At 33.0% G+C, this 21,254-nt stretch overlaps 2 protein-coding genes and 1 pseudogene across 3 annotated transcripts in view; all 3 read right to left on the bottom strand.

The window, feature by feature from the left end:
- Nucleotides 1-127: 127 nt before the first annotated feature.
- LOC132030849 (2-oxoglutarate-dependent dioxygenase AOP3-like) lies at nt 128-1,987 on the bottom strand. The gene is made up of 2 exons (XM_059420606.1): nt 1,885-1,987; nt 128-1,043 (listed from the first exon to the last, which is right to left on the bottom strand). Exons 1-2 carry the CDS (start codon nt 1,977-1,979, stop codon nt 830-832), a joined length of 309 nt encoding a protein of 102 aa, XP_059276589.1. The 5' UTR covers nt 1,980-1,987; the 3' UTR covers nt 128-829.
- Nucleotides 1,988-7,883: 5,896 nt separating this feature from the next.
- Nucleotides 7,884-21,254, bottom strand: part of LOC132030844 (putative late blight resistance protein homolog R1A-10) — a 72,633-nt gene continuing 59,262 nt past the window's right edge. For both annotated transcript variants that reach the window (XM_059420603.1, XM_059420602.1), the window contains one exon: nt 7,884-8,360. In XM_059420603.1, the coding sequence (XP_059276586.1) occupies nt 8,290-8,360 (71 nt within the window). In that variant the 3' untranslated portion in view covers nt 7,884-8,289. The remainder of the gene's footprint in view (nt 8,361-21,254) is intronic.
- On the bottom strand, nt 8,358-14,559 carry LOC132030845 (putative late blight resistance protein homolog R1A-10; annotated as a pseudogene).

Raw genomic sequence — 21,254 nt, 5'->3', positions numbered from 1 at the left:
TGAGTTGCTTGCCACAGTCCAATGATTCAGCGAAATAACGTCTTGTGAAGTGATGGAAGTGGCCCAGAATAGTTGCTGAAAAAATGAAGTTGTGCCGGCAGAATATTTTTTTTTTTTTTTGAAAAAAAAGATTAATGCAGATGACATAGGCTTTTTTAAAAAGTGTTTTTTCCATGATCTTCTCTACTATCTGGTGTTAGTTGAATAATCGTTCCTATTTGATGCTTTAGAGGAAAACGTCTTGTTGCTTTTCGAGTATTTTCTTCGCTGTGGATGATCTGTTTCGCAGTTCCCCAGTCCATGAACTAACCACAAGTTGTTGAGATTTACTCCCTTCGACCTTCGTCCCAACTTATGTGGCACCTTTCGGATTTCGAGAGTGAAACAAATTCTTACTTGACTGCGACTCTTTACATGCCTTTTAAATATTTTGAGTTGTTAATCATTGTGATTTATAGGCGCTTTTTACATAGTTTTCAAATATATTAATTTTATTTGAAATTTTTTAAAGCTTCTACGTATGAATTCACTGTTAAAATTGAAAGATTTGACTCTCGAAATTCGAACGGTGTCACATAATTGGACTATTTTTTCCCCATCTCATTCATTGATGAGGTATTAGTAATGCAACTAAAGAATAAAAGCAACAGAACAGAACATACTTCAGCACAAGCATATGAAGACAACAAGAAAGTAATAGAGAGTTTCTGCTAAGGAAGTAAAGCATGATCACGCCAACACGAACAAATGTGGTTGGCTTACACTTAAAATAACAATACAATACAATGTGTAACAACCATCTAAACAAGTCATTAGGAACTAAAACAATTCAAACACCACAGTAAGTCTTGAAAACACCCGTGCCTGCTCTATTGCCAGCTTCTGACATAACATATTTAAAATATCCAACACCTTCATAAAGCTTGAAGAGTAAAGGATGTTCTTCATCCACAAGTTCTTTTGGGGCCTCTATGGTGTAATCTACTTTTGGTAAAGATGATAATTGAATGGAGAATCTTTCATTGTCTCCCGCCATTATTACCCTATGGATAGGAGAATGTAAGCAACCATTTGTCCATGCCCGCATACATTTTGCACAATTTTTTTTAGAACTAGTTTTGGTATTATGACGGGTAACACTACTTAAAAGACGTGAATCTCCGATGGCTGTTTCCATCGAAAATATGGGATTTCTGACAAACAGTTCGTCGGAAACATTTCTGACAAAAAGTTCATCGGAAACGTTTCTGACAAGTCAATTTCAGATGGATCTTGTCGCAGAATTCTAGACGGGAATGTCTGTCAAAATATGGATTTCCGACGGAATTGAAGTTTGGTGAAAACGTTTCCGACAGGTCAATTTCTGACGGATTTCGTTGAAAATATTTTTAGTGGTGTAATCAAGGGCAGACCTTGGTGGGTGCTCGAGCACCCTGTTCCTGGCGCGGGCTATGCATAGATACATAGAAATTTATTAAAAATGGCGCGCAGTTAGAGTTCTAGTTACGGGTTCGGTAGAACCCCGTAAGTTTAGTTAAAGCGTTGTATTTGTGTTAAAAAAGAAATCCACTTGCTTAAGTAAAAATAGCACTGGTCACGTTTTTGTCTTTGAAAACTAGTCATTGTCATAGAGTTTCAAATTCCACGGCTGAAACTCCATGACTATATCCTGGAGTTTTACCAGCGGAATTTGAAACTCCATGGCAATGGTTATTTTTAGTTGCATGACCTGAAGAGTGGGCATTTGTGAATTTTACCCTTTAGATATCTATAAATAATATATTCAGAACACAGTACATTGCGTCTTTTTAAAATCCAGAATCCATTAAACTCGAAATTCTGAATCCGCCTCCGCTTCTGCAACAATTAATAAGTAACACTTACCATGAAGGGATCCCCAGACCAAACAAGGAAGGAGTCTCGTGCAATGTTGACATCAATCCACTCATCTCCATTTTTGTTGAGAACTTGCAATCCATTTACTTGATTTTGTGATATTATGGACAAAGCAGTAACATCTGTGTGGCCACTCAATCCAATTTTTGTTTCATCTTCACCTTGAGGTGCCTTGTAATGGCTAAACCGTAAATAATAATGGTTGGGATCCAAGAATTCATCATTAACATAATTGTTTAGCCCCAGGCTCCCCAAAACCATCATTTTTACAATTTTATCCAACTCCACAGGTGACTTTGAGTCGGACTTTACCACATTGCTGCCAAAATTAATAAAGTGTATCTATATGTTAAAATTAAAAGAGAACGTACAGCTGGTAGAAATATATATTAGTAAGCAGTAACACAATGATTTCTAATGGAAAACTATTTTCTAAAAAGAAAAAAAAAATTGTTGTACCAAAAGCGTTTTTTAAAGAGTACCACTCCCTATGTTCCAACTTATGTTGCATTGTTTGAATGGAACGGAGATTGAGATAAAACGATTTTTTTTTAAAAAATATGTGTTATAAAACAAGCTTCAGACATTTGTGTGACCGTAAACATCTCATTAAGAGTAAAATGAGAAGTTTAAAGTTAAATTTTCTTCTAAATATAGAAAAGTATATTTATTTTTGGGACAAACTAAAAAGGGAGCTGCATCACAGAAATGGGAACAGAGGGAGCATATAGTACTCCCTCAGTTGTAATTTATGCGGCGATGTTTGACTGGAGACGAAGTTTAAAAAGAAAAAGAATGACTTCTGAAACTTGTAGCCTAAAACAAGTATAAAGTGTGGCTATAAAGAATCTAATTATGGTAGACAAGAGAATTTAAAGTTAAATTGTATAGGAAATAAGCTATTCTTTTTTAAACAAACTAAGAACGCAAGTACTACAACAACAACATATTCAATGAAGTAGAGAGGTCCTATTGATTCTTGGCTCGAGTAAAGCATATCAAGACTAAAAACGGAAGTATGTCACATAAATTGAGAGGGAGCGAGTAACAAAAGAAGTAGACATACCAAAAATCAGGATTTCCATCATGAGGCCAAAAGATATTGGCAAAAGTTTCAACACTTTGAGATTGGAGCAAGTAAGAAATTGACACTCTCATACAATGGTAAGTGTGGAATCTGTCCTAAGTAGCCTTACAATGGTTTGTCTGATAAATTTTTCAGTTTGGTCTCTTTTGGAAATTCAAATATTTCTTTTAAAGTACCAAACATGGATTCCCTAATTTCACTTGAAACATTATCATATATTGCTTCAAAGCAACCATATTCTTGCAAAGCTTGAAAAACTTGAACTTTTGTTGAGTCCCATTGTGCACTGTCTGGTTTTAGCTTTGCCTTGCAAAAATCTATTGTGGGAATTTTCATTTCTTTGAATGCCATTTTGACAAAATTGTTAAGTCTCTTCTCTTTCACACATTAATATAGGAATAAGGGTGGAGCCACAATGATAATTACGGGTGCAGCAAAATTCAGTAACTTTGATTTAAATATTAAATATATGATGAAATATTCATTGAATTTGTACAAATAATCTACTCAGAACTCAATAAAGAAAAATAAGTGTCATTCGAAATTTATAAACTAAAATAGAAACACAATTGTCAGATGAATTATGATGTTTTCTCTGAGGTGAGAATAGTTAACTAGCCATAAACAAAAGGAGTTGGGGTATTAATATTGTCACATTGTAATTAATTTTATGTGTAATGATAGACCTAAATTTAACTAAATTACTCTTCATCTCTTCTCAAGCATGAAAAGACTTTTCAGGAAGTTGTTATATGATATTATTTATTAGAGCAAGGGTCAATTTGAATAAAATAATTAATGTCTTCTAAGGTTTGCTAAGAGAACACATATTTTAGATCAACTTTAAAAGGTTAAAAAAAATACTTATTGTGTGGACCGGATGGATTATACTATATTGGGAAAAGGTGTAAATATACCCCTCAATTTTGCAATCTAGAGCAGATACACCCCTCTTTGGAAAAGTGGTGCATATATACCCCTTGCCATTACACAAATGGTGCAAATATGCCCTTTTTGCTGATGGATTTTTTTTTAAAATCATTTAGCTTATGTTTTAATTTTAAAAATATCACGTGGCTTTAAAAAAAAAGTCTACCCATACTTTTTTTTGAGTAGACGTATTTTTTTGAAGCTACGTGGTAGTTTTTTTTTCCTTGTGAATTGGGTCTGGTTCGTTTAGTAAAATGTGTAGACTATTTTTTCTAAAGTCACAGAGATGTTTTATTAAACGAATCAGACCCGACCCACCAAAAAAAATTACCATGTGGCTAATTCTACTAAAAAAATGGGCAGATATTTTTTAAGGTCACGTGAAATTTTTTAAAATTAAAAATAAGCTAAATGATTTCTTAAAAAAAATTGTCAGCGAAAAGGGTATAGTTGCGTTATTTGTGTAACGATAGAGGTATATTTGCACCTTTTCCCTACTATATTTAAGCTTACATTATGTCCAACAATCAGACACTAAGTTAAAATAGTATATAAACAATTATGTCAACCACAAATAAATAAACATCGAAACACATGTAAGCTGATTAATACATACTTTTTCTATTTTAATATATGCATGTGATTGACATGTTAAGTTTCCTCTTTTAACTAACTAATTTATTTATCATTAAAAAACAAAAGTGGGAGAAAAGAAGAATATAAAAAAATAGAGTAGCTGAATTAAGGCCATCTATCCCAACACAGAAGAGAAATTAAATCTGTTTACTTAAACTGTTTGCGTCATGCATGAGCTAAAATCATGCAACTTGCTTTTAATAATGAATTCATTTGTAACTCGTTGTTTTGCCAATCATTTAGATTTTGCGTACAACACTAACTCATCTTTGTCAGAGTTTAGAGTCTCTAGACCAACCCTATGCGGGGATCAAAATAACCATGTATCATGCGGAAGCTATAGCAAAATAAATTTTGAGCGACGATACGTTAGAAACAAAATATATATGAGAAAAGGAAAACCATAGTTCAACAATATATTCAAGATTATTATAGACTTTTCTTTTTACTATTATAGACTAGTTCATTTTTCTTGTGTAAATGTATTAATTTTATCTTTTAAAAGAGTACTATGACATGACATAACAATAGAATGACATCTTAGAACATCAATTGAGATGCAAAACACCCAATTTGGAAAATGCAAATCTAGACAATTCAACTGTTTTATGTTTACTTTAATTTTGAAAATGCACATCTAAACACGGTTAAATTTAAGTTGTATAATGCGCATTTTCAAAGTTGGGGTGTTTAAAGATAAGCCAACATTTGAGGTTCAGATTATATTCTCAATAAATCGATAGTCTGTGATAAAAAAGTCTAGACGTGAAGATGTTGAACCTTTAAACTGGTAATGGGAATTTCAAGTTGTGATGTCTATCAATGTATTATGGCGTGCGAAATTATACATCAACATTTGCAAATATATTGATTGAAAAAGCCGCTTAAACAAAAATGAAATGCAGCAAACAACTCCCTCCATTTCAAAATAAGTGGTGTTTCACAAAATCAAGAAAGCATTAATTTTTTTCTTCCAATTTTACTCTCATTTTAATAAATGTAGTTTCATATGACCTAGAAACCATTAAAGATCTTTCTTTTCAAGGCAATTGATTAAGAGTAAATTAGTAAAAACACTTCTTATTTTTTAGGAGTGAGTAGTTTTCTTAAGGGGTGTGTTCAAGCTAAAAACACTACTTATTATGAAACGGAAAGAGTAGTAAAGAAATGGACTAGCCAAAATTCGAGAATAATAGTCTATCTGGTCAAACTTTCAAGATTTGCTTATTTTAAAAGTGTTTTTTCATCTGTAAGTGCTTTACAAAAAAGTATTTTGGAGAGTAGCAATTTATATTTGACTAATCAATTTGAAATCAATTTTGCCAATATCAGACCAAGAATTTGTCCTTAGCTAAATTTCCACATATGATTTTGGGGAAAAACTACTTTTTCGAGCTTCTACTATTACTCAAAAACAATTATTTTTTTTTCCTATGAGCTTGGCGTAACACCTGAGCTTTCTAAAACAAGCATTATTTTGTTTTTAAAAAAAGCACTTTCAACTTCTTAAAAGCTTGGCTAAATATGATATAAGTCGATGCCGGCAGATCGGATTCGAACCTGTCAATTCTTTTCTTAATAATTTTCATCTCCAACTGAGCAATCTCTGTAAAGAGTGCAAGAAATAGGAATTGAGATGCAGAGGATCTTCCATTTCCTATTAATATAGAAAATCTTAGCTGTTTAGTTTACTTTAATATCATTGTATTTAGTATCTTTCCTTTAGTTAAAAAGTTTTTTCTCGACCAGGACCAGAAGTGCACCCTTTTCGCAAAGATAAAGGAACATTTGTGTTCAGCATTATATAATACTCCCTCCGGACCAAAAAAAGTGTCCACTTAGCCTTTTTTTCTTGGGTAAAAAAAAAGTGTCCACTTATTAAACCAAGAAACAATTAACCTTATCTTTTCGGATTTGCCCCTATTAAGTGTTATGTGATCCAGGGGCTATTTTAGGTGCGAAAAAATGGGGCATGTGAACACATGGTCTCTCTGTAAAACTAGGTATTTTATGTATATATTTTTTAAAAGTAGTATAATACTATCTGGTGGAACACATGCTACAAGAAAGCTAAATGGTGCACTTGGTTGAAGGCTGAGTTAATTACATAGATGTCTAGGGATCAAGCCCCACTTAATACATTTTTTCCTTATTTTTTTTAGTGGTGAACCCATGTTTCAGAAATCATAGATTCGCCTCTTATGTGGTCAAATCCCAATGCCTATTTAATTAGGGATAGTTTAGTCAATTCACATATTTTTTTCTTGGAGTAAGTAGTTTCTCAAAGGATGTGCAAATGGCTAAGTGGACTCTTTTTTAGATCCGGAGGGAGTAGTAGTTAGTTGGAAGTGAAAATTGTTTGGAAAAGAGTTGACATGTTCGAAGCCGATCGGCGGGCATCGACTTATAGCCTATATGGTCAAGCTTCTATGAAGCCAAAAGTGCTTATTCTTTCAACAACAAAAAAATGCTTGTTTTAGAGAGTTCAAGTGTTTGGCCAAGCTTAGAGAAAAAAAAAAGTTTTTTTTTGAATATTAGTAGAAGCTAAAAGAAGTAGTTTTTCCCTAAAAGCACTTTTAAAACTTTGGCCAAGCACAAATTGTGGCGCTAATATTGGAAAAAGTAATTTTTACAACTTAATTAACCAAACACAAATTGCTCTCTCCAAAAGTATTTTTTCAAAAAGCTCCTATGATAGAAAAGCACCGATTAAAAATAAGCAAATTTTGAAAGTTTGGTCAAACAGGCTATTATTCTCGAAATTTGCCTCCACAAAAGGTCCATTTCTTTACTAGTTTAGTGCATTTTCGTTTTCTGAAGTGTTCACAAAATTTACTAAGAGATGACCATATGGAGCATACCTCTCTCTATGGCCATAAAGAGCATACCTCTATATGACCAACTTCAACTTCTTGAGTGTTTCTGGAAAAACTTTTGCATTTTAATTGAATATGCACTAGTGATACCTCGTCTCATGTCCGCGAAATATTAAGTTGAAAACTCAATGATTCAAGTTGACGAAGATGGACAAGATTATTGAAGTATTTGGATTCCTTACAACTTTCATAGTCATCTCTATAGCCAAAAAAGTCATAACTTTCTAATGTCCCAAATCCTTGAAAACACCTCCTTTCTACAACACTCTGCAAACCAACCAGAAATAGTTTGTATGTTTGAAAAAGCCAGCATCTGGAGGATCTGATAAATATAATTTTCCGAATTCAATATGCCTGTTGCATCATTTCCCAAATTTGTTCTGGAAACCTTACATATATCAAAACTATATCTACTAGGCTTTATTCTGGATTTGAGAAATGAGTTGCAAATGTGGATGTATAGTTTCATAGTACTCTTTTAAAAGGTAGAACAAATTACATTTACATATAAAGAACAATATCGATGAACTAGCATCAGCAGTCTCAAACTATTAATCTAGAGTTTCCCTTTTCTTAGTACATGTTACTCTAAACATCTTGATATAACTCGTTCGGTTTTCATCTTATGCAAAGATGTTTAACAGAATCTACAAGTGCTCTTTTCCTTTTAAGCTTAAAAAAATAAAAAGGAAACTAAACTTTGAATGGTAGATCAGCAAAACAAATAAAAATGATTATACAAGATCTTACCTCCTTAACTGAAAGTAAGAACAAATATCCATTCTTTTTACACTATGAATAAAATTAAGTTTGCACTATTCATGACAAATCTGAACAATTCTTCCATCGCCGTCGTCATCATTATCAATGATCATCTTCAATATCATCATCATCATCACCATCATCCTCATCCTCATCATCATCATCAAAATCAACTGAATGAAGTCACGGAAGTCAATTATCTTGGGATCTTTTCTTTATACAGGCGAAAACTATAATTCACACATTATGAGCCCGTTTGGATTGGCTTATTAGTTGGTCAAACTAGCTTATAAGCCACTTTTTTTCAGCTAATCCAAACGGGCTCTATAAATCCTTATGCACGGAAGGCCACATAATGAGGGCATTTAAGATCCTTTTATTTTTATCATTTGACTAATTTAATTTCCATATTTATTAAATTAGTTTTGCTTATCGAAATAATCATGTGGTCAGTCTAGAAGAAAATACCTATTTTACATAACTAAAATTTGATAATTGTTTTAACGGAAAAGGGTAAAAAATTCCCTTAAACTATGTGAAATTGAACAAAAATTTCCTCCGTTAATAGTTTGGTCCAAAAATGCCCCAATTGTTATTTTATTGGGTCAAAAATGCCCCTTTTTCTAATAAACATATTGTTCTTTTTCTTTTTCAAACACATTCTTTTGCTAATAAAATTATTATTTTCAAAAAACCCTTTTCTTGTTTCTTTTCTTTTAAAATCCCTTTAACTAATAAAATAATGAGAATGAACTTTAAACCCAAAGATTATATTAGCAAATGTTTATCCTACTTCTATTTGGAAAAGAATAAGAAATAAAAATATTCCTTATTTTATTAGAAAAATCTTATTTTATTAGAAAAAAAACATTTTATCGTTATTTAAATGAAAATTAATGATGAGATTACTATGATATTATATATATGATTTATATTATCAGTTAAAAATATACACGGGTTACTCCATTTTAATTGATAAAACTAAATTAAGAAGAAAAAAAAAGATTACTTCCCATTATTTTTATTACTTAAAGGGATTTTAAAAAGAAAAGAAACAAAAAAAAGGTTTTTTTGGAAATAATATTTTATTAGGAAAAGAATGTGTTTTAAATGAACAGGAACACTATGTTTATTAGGAAAAGGGTATTTTTGACCCAATGAAGTAACAATAAGGGCATTTTTTGACCAAACTATTAACCAAGGGCATTTTTGTTCAATTTCGCATAGTTTAAAACATTTTTTACCCTTTCCCGTTGTTTTAATTAACTATTCATCACAATTTATATTCACGAAATTAAGAATTTCTGTCTTCTTGTTAATTCAGAAAAATTAATATTTTCTAACGACGATGACTTGAAGAAAAGCAAGGAAAAACACTGCAATTGAACGAGTATTTATATACTTACGAGTATTGGAGATGCGAACATCCACGGGTTTGTTTCCGAGTTCTTCTTGTTCTTGTTGAATTCGTTCAGCAGAAGCCACGAGTTTGGGTGTACAACAATCTAACTCAATTAGTTGCAGTGAGTCAATTTCTGCAAACTCAATGGGTATCTCTTTCAAAGATCTGCAGAGACTAATCACAAGGCGCTCAAGGACAGGAAAATTGTCATTCGTGGCTTTCCAGTTCTTGGGATCACACATGTGAATCTGCAAAAGCTTCAATCGAGTAAATCCACCTGCAATTGGATGCCATTCTCCGCCCTCACAAGCTTCCCAGAACAGCTTCAGCACCTCAAGGTTAGGTATCTCACCTATGATGTTCAACTCCTCCCACCTTAGTTTAGTTCCATCCAACTTTAACTTCTTGAGCGTTGCTGGAAAAGCTTTTGCACTTAGAATGGTCTGTAATGGTCCATAAAAACCCAATGTTTCAAGTTGATGTAGATGGACAAGATTTTCGAGAAGTCTAGATTCTTTACAACTTTTATAGTCATCTGAATCTCCAAAGATTTCTAACTTTTTAGCATTCCGAATCCCTGAAATAACCTCCTTTGTGCAACTACTTGGAGACAAACCAGAAATAGTTTGTATGTTTGGAAAATATAAGTGTCTCTCTTCACCAACAGATACACTTGGGGGATTTGGCAAATAAAATGTTCCGAGTTCCAGATGCCTTAATTGCTTCAGTTCCCAAATTGTCTCTGAAACATTTCTAGATGCCCCATCATCACTTTCAACAATGAATGTTTGTAGATTCCATAACCTGCAAATTTCTGAAGGTATGTGAAAATCCCCATACATTGCAAGGTACCTCAACCAAATGAGGCACAGTATCTCAGGAGGGAATATTTTGAAATTTATGGGGATCAAGTCCAAGATTCTGAGTAAATTGAAATGATTAAGCCCTGGTTTGAGAGTAAATCTATAAGGGTAAGATTTAGGAAGAAAGAAAAGTGAACGAGTTCGATTCAAGAGATTGTTGTCTTCATCATATGTCTGCCTCCTTATCCAATGATGATGTCCAGGGGTAAGAAGGGCCCTATAAGAATTACAGTCATTATATGCAATGTCTTTCATGACAAAAATATTTTGTCTTTTAGCTTCTCTCAAGCACAACTCATGTATTAGATCATGAACCTTACATGATTTAATTTTTGATTCATCCCTACTTTTCTCGCTGACGAGAACAAGACATCTGTCAACAAGATCTTGTAAACACTTCTCAGCCTCCCCTTCCAAGTCTTTTTCCAACTTCAGAAAACACTCAGCAATCCATAATCTTACCAATCTCTTCACTGGAATCTCACTGTCTTCTGGAAAAGTACCAAAATACAAAAGACATGCTTTTAGGTGATTGGGCAAGTGATTGTAACTCAATGCGAGCACATGTAAACATTGTTCATCTGGATCATTCGTGACAAATGACTTAACATCTTTGGCAACATTTCCCCAATCTCTTATTGTCCTTTTTGATTTGAGAAGCCCAGCAACCACGGTAATAGCTAGTGGTAACCAAGACATTCTCTACGATTTTCTTCCAATAGTCTCGAACTCATCAGATGGTAATTCTCCATTTGAGAACACAATACTTTGGAAAAGGTTCCAGCTCTCATCCGGATCCATGAACATCTTCAAAGAAAGATTCTCTGTACCAGCAGACCGAGCTACTTCATTGTTACGGGTAGTCAACAGTATTCGACTCCCTTTGTTTTCACTCGCATAGTCTCACGTTCCCATGCTTCACTGCTCCACATGTCATCCATAACAATTAAATATCTCTTGCCCTTCAAACTCTTTTGTTGCATGTTAGATCCCTCACATTCCTTGTAAGGTGCGTCACCCATTGTAGAACGCAGAAGGCTTACCAAGATATCTTTTACATTGTGTTTCTGAGATACAGTAGCCCAGGCCCGAACATCAAAATGAGGACGAATGGATGCATCATTGTAAACTTCTTTTGCTAAAGTTGTTTTACCAATGCCCCCCATCCCGACGATCGGGATGATCTTGAGTTCGCTAGAGTAGCCTGTGGTCAGATCTTTTAACAACCTTTCTTTTTGATCATTACGTCCAACCATATTGTTCTTAACATTCAGAATATCTTTTGCTGAACTTGAAAAATCTTGAACCAATGATTCCTTTGATGCTTGTTTGCCTTTATCTTGAATCTTTGTTGACTCTTTCAAGACACGATCAATGTCCCCTGCTATCCGTTGCAGGCTGTGACTTAACCTCCGTCGTGTCTTTTTTTTCTGGCTTTTATTTTCTGCCATTAGAGTTTCTGTTAGTCTCAGTTGAATTGTGTATTCAACATCATCTGCAACTTCTTTTACCTCTACTTCCAAATCTGTCATTTCCCCTGAAACGTTGCTTCTCTCAAAGTTCTTGAGAAATACTTCCAGGGAACTAACTTTTTCACGAAGGGCGAGAAATTCTTCTCTGTGATCACAGATTAGAGATTGCATTGGCGAATTGTATGTCAAGAGAGATTCTATTGTTCCCGTAAGAGAAGCCACACTTGCATAAGCCATATCTACTGTATTCCGGTTTGTCCTTTGCAATTATGACCTGAAAGCTGCAAGTTGCAAGAGATCAATGGTATTACAGATAACGTACTACACAGATTTGCAGAAAAGGCAGGCATAAACTAAATAAGATCAGCTAATTTATTTGTCTTCACTATTCACAAGTTCTCAATAGCATTTGTAATTTATTAGTCTTCGCTTAACTTAAATTGGTACCCTTGTATAGGCATTGAGTCTGTTTCATGTTGAGGTTAGTTATGTTACTATACATGATTTTACACTTCGGTGGTATATTCTTTTAATCTCTAACTCTTCGAATTTGGTTAAAGATAGGGAAATAATAATATGCGTATACCTACCCGTTATTAGTAGAGTTCTGTTAGCGAGTAAGAGTGGCATGAATGAATCTTTTCTAATAGTTCGACGGCATGTTTGAGGTTTTTCACTATCGATTTCATTTAAACTACTCGAGTCAGATATATCAATTTCTCTATATTCATTCTGCTCTATCTGGAATATTTTTCATTCCAAACAGATAAAATTTGTATTTTAAGGCAAACTGGGGGTTTTCTGTAACTAGAGGTTCTCTCCATCTCACACGTATCCCAAAAGTAACATATAAATCTTTAAACTGACTGAGGTAGCTCCTAGGAAGTACCGGACCTGTGCACTCTCACTTAATCTTACACATGATTTACCACTTTTGCAGTATAGTCCTTTGATGTTAAGCTTGGAATTTGGTTAAAGATTAGGTTAATAATCTTTGGCAGTATCAAGTACCTATATTTACTGGTGATTAATAGATGTAATTGTAAGGTCTGAGTACATTCTACCCCCCAGACCCCACGTTGTGGGATTTCACTGGGTATGTTGTTGTTGTTGTTGTATTAATAGACGTGTATAAGTTTAAGCTGATTTTGCAATCCTTACCATCAACTAGTAGAGTTATAGATCAAGTTTCTAATTTGATGAAATTTTTGCTTAACTCAGAATTTCCTTCTTAAAATCTTTCTAGTTCATGGTCATATATCTATGCACAAGTATTGTTTTACTCTAATAAGTTTAAAATGACGGAGTAATTAATTAAGGACAACTAACCTTTCAATAGCAGATGGGCAACAAGCTGCAAGAGCACAGCAAAAAAACAAAATACTAATGAGAAAAACACAAATATGAGTATCAGCAAAATAAATTGGATAAGAGTACCTAACCAAGATAAAATTTGAGTGGCTGAAATGATATATGCAGAATTTATCTTGAGATAACAGATTAATAGTCCCTTAACTCTAATGGTAAGTTCATTTAGGTCCCTATTTATATAATACTGAACACAATGGACCTTTATCTCTGCAAGAAGGCCGCACTTTTGGTCCCTTATGAGTTATGGCATGTGTTTGGTATGAAGGAAAATATTTTTCAAAATAAGTGAGTCTCTTACTTATTTTCTAGTATTTGGTAATTAAGTACGCAACTTTTTTTTAATCCCAAGAGCATTTATATGTAATTTAGCAAAACACTATGAGAGTAAGATGGGGTGGGAGTGGGTATTCGGGAGTGAGGAAGAGACAATGAATTTGAAATGTTAATTATGGAACTTGTTTTCCCTACTCATATTAGGGAACCCATTGTCCTCATTTTTAATGAACTTATTTTCCTTAAAAAAAAAAAATGTTTTTCAAAACATTTATACCAACCAAATATGAAAAAATTGAAAAATATTTTTCATGGAAAATGTTCTTTTGAAAAACAACTGAATTTCTTACTTATTTTTTATTGTTTGGTAAGTAAGCAAAAAAGTATTATCTCAAAAGTATTTATATGTAATCTAGCAAAATACTGTGTGAGATCAGGTAATTTATTAGTCTTCACTTTGAAACTTGAATTCGTACCCTTGTATAGGCATTGATTCTGTTTCATGTTACTACACATGATTTTACACTTAGGCGGTAGAATCTTTTAATCTCTAACTCTTTGAATTTAGTTAAAGATTTAAGGAATAATAATATTTAGCAGCGCCTAGGACTTGTTAAAGATCTAAGGAATAATAATATTTAACAGTGCCTAGGACTTATACCTACCGGTTACTAATAGACATGTATAAAAAAAATGTGGAAGTCTCTTTTTAACTATCTATCCTATGCCACTTTATTCACCCTCAATACTTTGGATATGAAGTTCTCTTTGTTCAACAAATTCAATCAATCAACTAAGATAAACGGCGTAAAATATGGCACCGTTAACCAGGGGCAGAGGGAGGAAGGGCCAAGTGGGTTCATGGACCTTCTTTCGCGAAAAATTACATTATTTATATATGGTTGAAATTATTTTTTATGTATATATAGTAGACGTTGAACCCCCTTTGACTTTTTTTGTGTGTTTATTTTTTCATATTTTGAACCCCGTTAGTAAAAATCTTGGTTTTACCACTGCAGTTAACTACTACTCCCCAAAAAGAGTCCGAATCAAAAAAAAGTGTCCACTTACAAGGCTTTTTATCTTGGGTCAAAAGAGTGTCCACTTATCAAATAAAAAAAGTGTCCACTTATCGAATTAAGAAAAAATTAGAGTTTAAGTGTTATGTGATCAAATCCCAACACCTATTTAATTAAGGATAGTTTGGTCAGATTACATATGTTTTTCTAGGAGTTAGTACTTTCTTAAGGGGTGTGCAAGTAGCTAAGTGGACACTCTTTTTGATCCGGAGGGAGTATATTAAGGTTTCTTTTTTTCATGTTCAAGACTATTTTTTGGAAATTGCCTACAGATAAACTGCGTAAAGTCCCTCTAGATGTGCTTTTAAGTATGATGGAATCATAAGTTCAACTAGTAGAGTTATAGATCTAATTTCCCTCTTAAAATCATTCAGGGCCATATATCTGTGCACAAGTGTTGTTTTACTCTTATAAGTTTAATCAAATGACAGAGTAATTAATTAAGGACAACTAACCTTTCAATAGCAGATGGGCAACAAGCTGCAAAAGCACTGCAAAAGATATACTAAGAGAAGAACACAAATATGAGTATCAGCAAACAAAATGGGTAAAGCATATAAGATACAGTAGGTAAACAACTTGAGAAACAGTTTAAATAGTCCTTTTAACTTTAAATAGTAGGTTCATTTAAGTCCCGATTATATAAGGCTGAACATAATGGTCCTTTATCTTTGCAAAAAGGGTGCACTTTTGGTCCTGGTCAACAAAAAACCTTTTAACTAAAGGAAAGATACTCCACTAAATACTCCAGATGTTATTTACGGTTTAGCCATTACAAGGCAGCAATTGGTGAAGATGAAAATAAATTTGGATTGAGTGGCCACACAGATGTTAATGTTCTGTCCATAATATCACAAAATCAAGTAAATGGATTGCAAGTTCTCAACAAAAATGGAGACCAGTGAATTGATGTAATCAAGAAAAATACCCATTTTATTTTAGAAGTTAATATTTTCTTAAGGAGTGTGATAAAGGTTAAGTGGTTAAATCGGAGGGAATAGTAGTCAAACTTAGATTTGCAAGACATAATTAATGTCCAAAGGAAAACTACTACAACATCAACATACACAGCATGATCCCAGAAGTGGGGTCTGGGAAGAGCGATGTGTACGCAGTCTTACCTCCACCTTGTGAAGGTAGAGAGGTTGTTTCCGATAGAGACTCGGCTCAAAAAACGCATAAACAAATCAAGTATGGAAAGGAAAGGCATTAGTAAAAAACCCATGTTGGAAATAATGGAGAAGAGAACAATAATAACAACAAATAATACGATAACCGAAGTAAGGAAAACAACAGGTAATAATAAGATCAAAAAATAAGATAGTAGGAGAATAATAACACATCAATCAATTTTTCTTTAAATTATTTTTTCCTCTACATGTATTTTTAAGGGGAAAAAAACTATAGTTTCAGTGTTTCACCTATGCATATTACATAACAATCAAGTATCTATAAAACTATAGTTTCAGTGTTTCACCTATGCATATTACTACAAGTGTATTTAGCTTTAAAGTTTAATCAAATGATGAGTAATAATTAAGGGAAACTAATCCTTCAATGCAATATAGGAGATTTTGGAAATTAGCAGACTTGTTACAAAATCAGTGCAACAAAATACTTTGAGAAAAGAACATTAAAAACACAAATATGAGTACAAAAAGACTGAGTAAAACACAAAAGATATAGCAGTAAGTACCAAAGATTAAATCAAGAGAAAAATGGCATACCTCTGAGTGACTAAAATGGTATTTTGTAAGGATAACCAACAGTTGCCTTCTTCTAAATTAGATGAGAACTTGGATAAGTGTTGCATATGGAGCAGCATACATCAATTATATTTTCTTAAAAAAGTTACTAAAAGATGATTATGTAGAGATATGCCTAATTTTTATATTAAAAAAAAGACCGTGTTCAATTTGTTGTACCAATTACAAATTTTGCTTTTATATTAGCTGTCTGCCACTAAGCATTGATGGAATATTGAGTCAATAAATAATATGATAATGAGTAGAGAATCTAAACAAATCTTCAGCTCAAGAGCCAAAGAGTTATTTAATAGTAAAAAAAAAAAAAAAAAAAAAAAAAAGAGAGAGAGAGAGAGAGAGGGGGGGGTGGGGGAAGCTTTCTGACACATAAAGTGAATATGGACTCAATTATCAAGAGGACCTTTAGTTTGTACAAAGTATTTTAATTTTTTGTTCGGTGGGAGAAATAGCTAAATATGTTAATAATAAAATAAGACTATAAAGTTTACTTTATACATAATTAGTGGAAAATGTTGAGATTTGCCCTTTTACTTTGCAAAAGGTTTAATTAACTGTGCCCCGAGTTAGAAGTTCGGCCATCTATATGATTTGTCATTGGAAATTTTGGCTCGAAAATTGCCCTTTGTTACTAATAGCGGGGCCATAGCTGAACCAAACTTTTAACATTACGGAAATCTGGACTTTTTCTCTATTATAAACTCCATGAATTAGTCACTAATTATTAAGATTAGTGTAGAAACTTGCCATGTGGCAACACTATAGTTACATTGACACATAAACGCAGCTTCAAATCAATCCAAAAAACTCAAAAAATTCCTCCATGGCACAACCAAAATGTTCTCATAGCTAAAGAAAAGAGAAAAAATATAATACCTTTTGCACTTTTGATAAAATGAGATTAGGAAGTAAAAATATTACTTTCAAATTTTTTATTAGTTAAAAGAATTTTAAAAGAAAAGAAATAAGAAAAGGTTCTTTAAAAACAAATTTTTATTCGGGAAAAAATGTGTATAAAACGAAAAGAAACAATACGTTTATTAGGAAAATGATATTTTTGACTCAATTAGGTAACAGGACATTTTTTGACCAAACTATTAACATACGACATTTTTTGTTCAATTTCGCATAATTTAAGGTCGTTTTTTACCCTTTTTCGTTTAATAAATCAACAAGTGCTAGCTCTTTTCCTTCCATGATGAATCGGAACAATTCTTTTGGTCATTATCATTGTTATCATCAGCTGAATGAAGTAACAGAAGTAAGATTTCTTGGGGTCTTTTCTTGATACAAGCCAAAACAATAATTCGCACATTATGTTGTTTTGCTCTAATAACTTTAATCAAATGATAGAGTAATTAATTAAGGGAAACTAACCCTTCAATGGAAGATCATAAGCAATATAATACAGCTGTTAAAATCACTGCAAGACAAATTTGAGAGAAGAATAGAAGAAAAGACCATATGAGTATCAACAAACAAATGGGTAAAGCATAAAACACTGTACGTAATTGCAAATATATCCTTAAAGTTAATGTGAACGCTAGAATATGTTCAACTTTGGTCCCTTAAAAAAACATAAGCATCTATATATATATATATATATATATATATATATATATATATATATATATGTATGTATGTATGTATAAAGTTAATTAAATTTTATCTTCCCATTTTATTACTAAATATAATACTTGTCGTATGCACTGTTTTAAAAAGCAGTTTCCGGACTGGCTCTGGGCTCACCCCGGGCCGGGGCACTGGGAAAACGCCTCGGGGCTCACGTGCGGGGCCTAGTTCCTGTAAGGCTTACGCCTTAAGCGCCCGACTGTACGCCCTAAACACGCCTAACGCTCGGGGTTCGCTTAACAATTCTTACACAAATTATATACTTATTAAATTTCTTAATTAAAATCGTTGACCCTCATAATTTTTAACAAATGAATGATACTTAAAAGTTTATCATCTATAGAAATAAAATAAGATTGGGTGTAACTCAAATAACAAGTCGTTGTATTTGCATATTTACTATTTGAGAACATCGTGAGGGTGAATATTACTTAATATTTCTTTGTACTTGCATATTTACTATTTGAGAATATCGTGAGGGCGAATATTACTTAATATTTCCTTTAAAAATGCATAGCCGAATTATACTTTTCACTTGTCATTAATCTTTTGTCCTATGTATCAAAATTGTCATGTTTTATTATTTCGCTATTTGAAAGTAATTTTATTTTTATTCATGAAGAAGTTACGTTTTAATTATAGTACTGATAAGTTTATTGATTATTTGCTTATAGGGAGAAAAAATGAATTGTAGGATAGTAATATTGTTTTAAGAAATTATTATTTTTTCATTATTTGAAAGTTAAGATGCTAGAGTTGATTTGAATTTCATATAATAACCTTTATTTCATTGTAAAAACTTAGTTTTGTCCATAATTTATAATGTAAAACATAATGAGATGATGTTTCTGAAAATATAAAGTAATTTGTAATAAAAGATCCTGAAGGACAATGTTGGTGTCTGCTCACATTGAGTTACAACCATTTGCGCCTTCTGTATTTGGGAAATTTTTCCAGAATACAGAGAGATTCCGATACAGAGGTTGGTGCGCGAAATTATGGATAGCCGTGGGATTCTTGATTTTGAAAAGAGATGCTTGGAAGGAGATATGTCTAGTTCTTGCAGGATAATGTGAATTCTACTCTCCATTACAATATGTTCCTAGTTTATTATCTACATAACTTGTCATATGTCCCACTGAATAAACAAACAAACAAACAAAAAAATTGATGCAAAGTTTTTGTTGATAATTGAAACATATTCACTTAATATCCCAAAGAAATGCCTTTCCTTTTAAAAAAATAAGTGCACAATCATTGAAATGAAGGAGATTTAGTTTTCCTTTTGGTCAAGTTTCTCAGAGCTCGATTTTAAGAACTCCAATTAAGAATGGAAGGATTTCATCTATTCACACGATACTTCTGGATAATAGCCGCCCTCAGTTTTGCTGGTGTGGTTCTTGAGCTTCTAAAGCGGAGATATGTTGTGATTTTCCACCTTTCATCATATTATATTTTCTTGACTTGACTTATTACCATCAATCAAAACTTAATTGCAGGTTAACCAGCTAATGTGAACACATAATTTGTCATTTTGTAATCGTCTACCTAGTATGAAGTTAGATGCAACGGTTGGTATACCTAACATGGTCCTCCTTATCCGTTTTGAAGGTATCTGAGGCAATTGTAATGTGGAGAACAGTTGACATACCTAACACATAAAAAAGTCTTGCTTTATGCAGATATGATGGTCCAAATCTATAGTTAAATTAGTTGCAGAGTGTGTCAAATTAAAAATCAATTAAAAGTGATTAGAAGCAGAGAGCTCTTGACTTTGTTGCTCTGAGAATTTCAAATTAAGAGCATTATGGAAATAATCATCGCTTAATTAATTATCGGAATTAATTTTACGTGCCGCGAAATAATAGACGATTAGCAACATAAAAAGTCCCCCTACGTTGGATTTTTATGAACATTATTAGATTACGGACTAACTAATTAAATTTCATTCCCTATTCGTAAAACACATATGGTTCATAGTCATTGATTCACTGATACTTTACAAACGAACTATGACACATATATATATTGAAGAAGTTTTGAAAGAGAAATAACATTAGTATTTTACATAATCTAGGGAAGGAAGCATGGTGCACATGGACCCGCCCATGAGTATTCTGAATAGTATCACGAATACTAAAAAATCTTCATAACTGATCGAAAGTTGTCGAAGATAGCACGAACAACAGGATTAGCTCTTCCTTCTGCAGATAATATCTCTGTGAGAAACACAATTTTCACCAGAGCAATTGGTCGCATTTTAATAAACTATTCATCACAATTTATATTCACGCAACAAACGTCCAGCCTTCTTGTTAATTAATTCAGAATAAGGGCAAGGAAAAGCACTGTAATTGAACGAGTATTACTGTATAACGTCACTTGCGGAAATGAGAAACAGAGTGAAACCTTGATAAATATATAATTACATGTATTGGAGATACGAACTTCCACGGATTCGTTTCGAGGTCTTCTTGTTCTTGTTGAATTCGTGCAGCAGAAGGCGCTCAAGGACAGGAAAATTGTCATTCGTGGCTTTCCAGTACTTGAGATGACAATCGACAATTAGCAAAAGCTTCAATCGAGTAAATCCACCCGCAATTGGACGCCATTCTCCGTCCTGACAACCATTCCATTTCAACTTCAGCACCTCAAGGTTGTGTAGCTCACCTATGATGTTCAACTCCTCCCAACTTAGATCAGTTCCTTCCAACTTTAACTTCTTGAGCATTGCTGGAAAAACTCTTTTTTCTTTCATGTTCAAGAATCTCATCTGGTAAATTGCCTACAGATGATTCATTGTAGTAAATTTGCAATCTTTACCATCAGTTTTGTATGGAAAATATGGAAGCACACATGTGCTTTTAAGTATGACGGAACCACTAGTTCACATTAATGCTCTTAAATATTTTAACGGACCAGATCTGATTAATCAAAACACTAGTTATGGTCGGAATCTTTTCTTCCCGTCTCTCTTAGAATGGTCGGATAATGTCGTTCTTTAAACTTGGAAGCAAATTCTAGTTATGGATGTATCATATTTCTCTCTGGTTGCCAATGACAATGTAAAATAACCTGCCTTTAATTTCCTTCTCCCCTGTCCAATCGGCTCCCTTCATGATAATAAATACAACAGTTGATTAAACTGCAGACTTCTGAATCTGTTTACTGTTCTGGTCAGTTATGTTACTACACATGATTTTACACTTCAG

Source organism: Lycium ferocissimum, chromosome 9 (assembly GCF_029784015.1).
Source record: "Lycium ferocissimum isolate CSIRO_LF1 chromosome 9, AGI_CSIRO_Lferr_CH_V1, whole genome shotgun sequence".
Taxonomy (NCBI): domain Eukaryota; kingdom Viridiplantae; phylum Streptophyta; class Magnoliopsida; order Solanales; family Solanaceae; genus Lycium; species Lycium ferocissimum.
The sequence above is the reverse complement of the archived record's forward strand: the minus strand, read 5'-3'. Positions and strand labels throughout refer to the sequence as shown.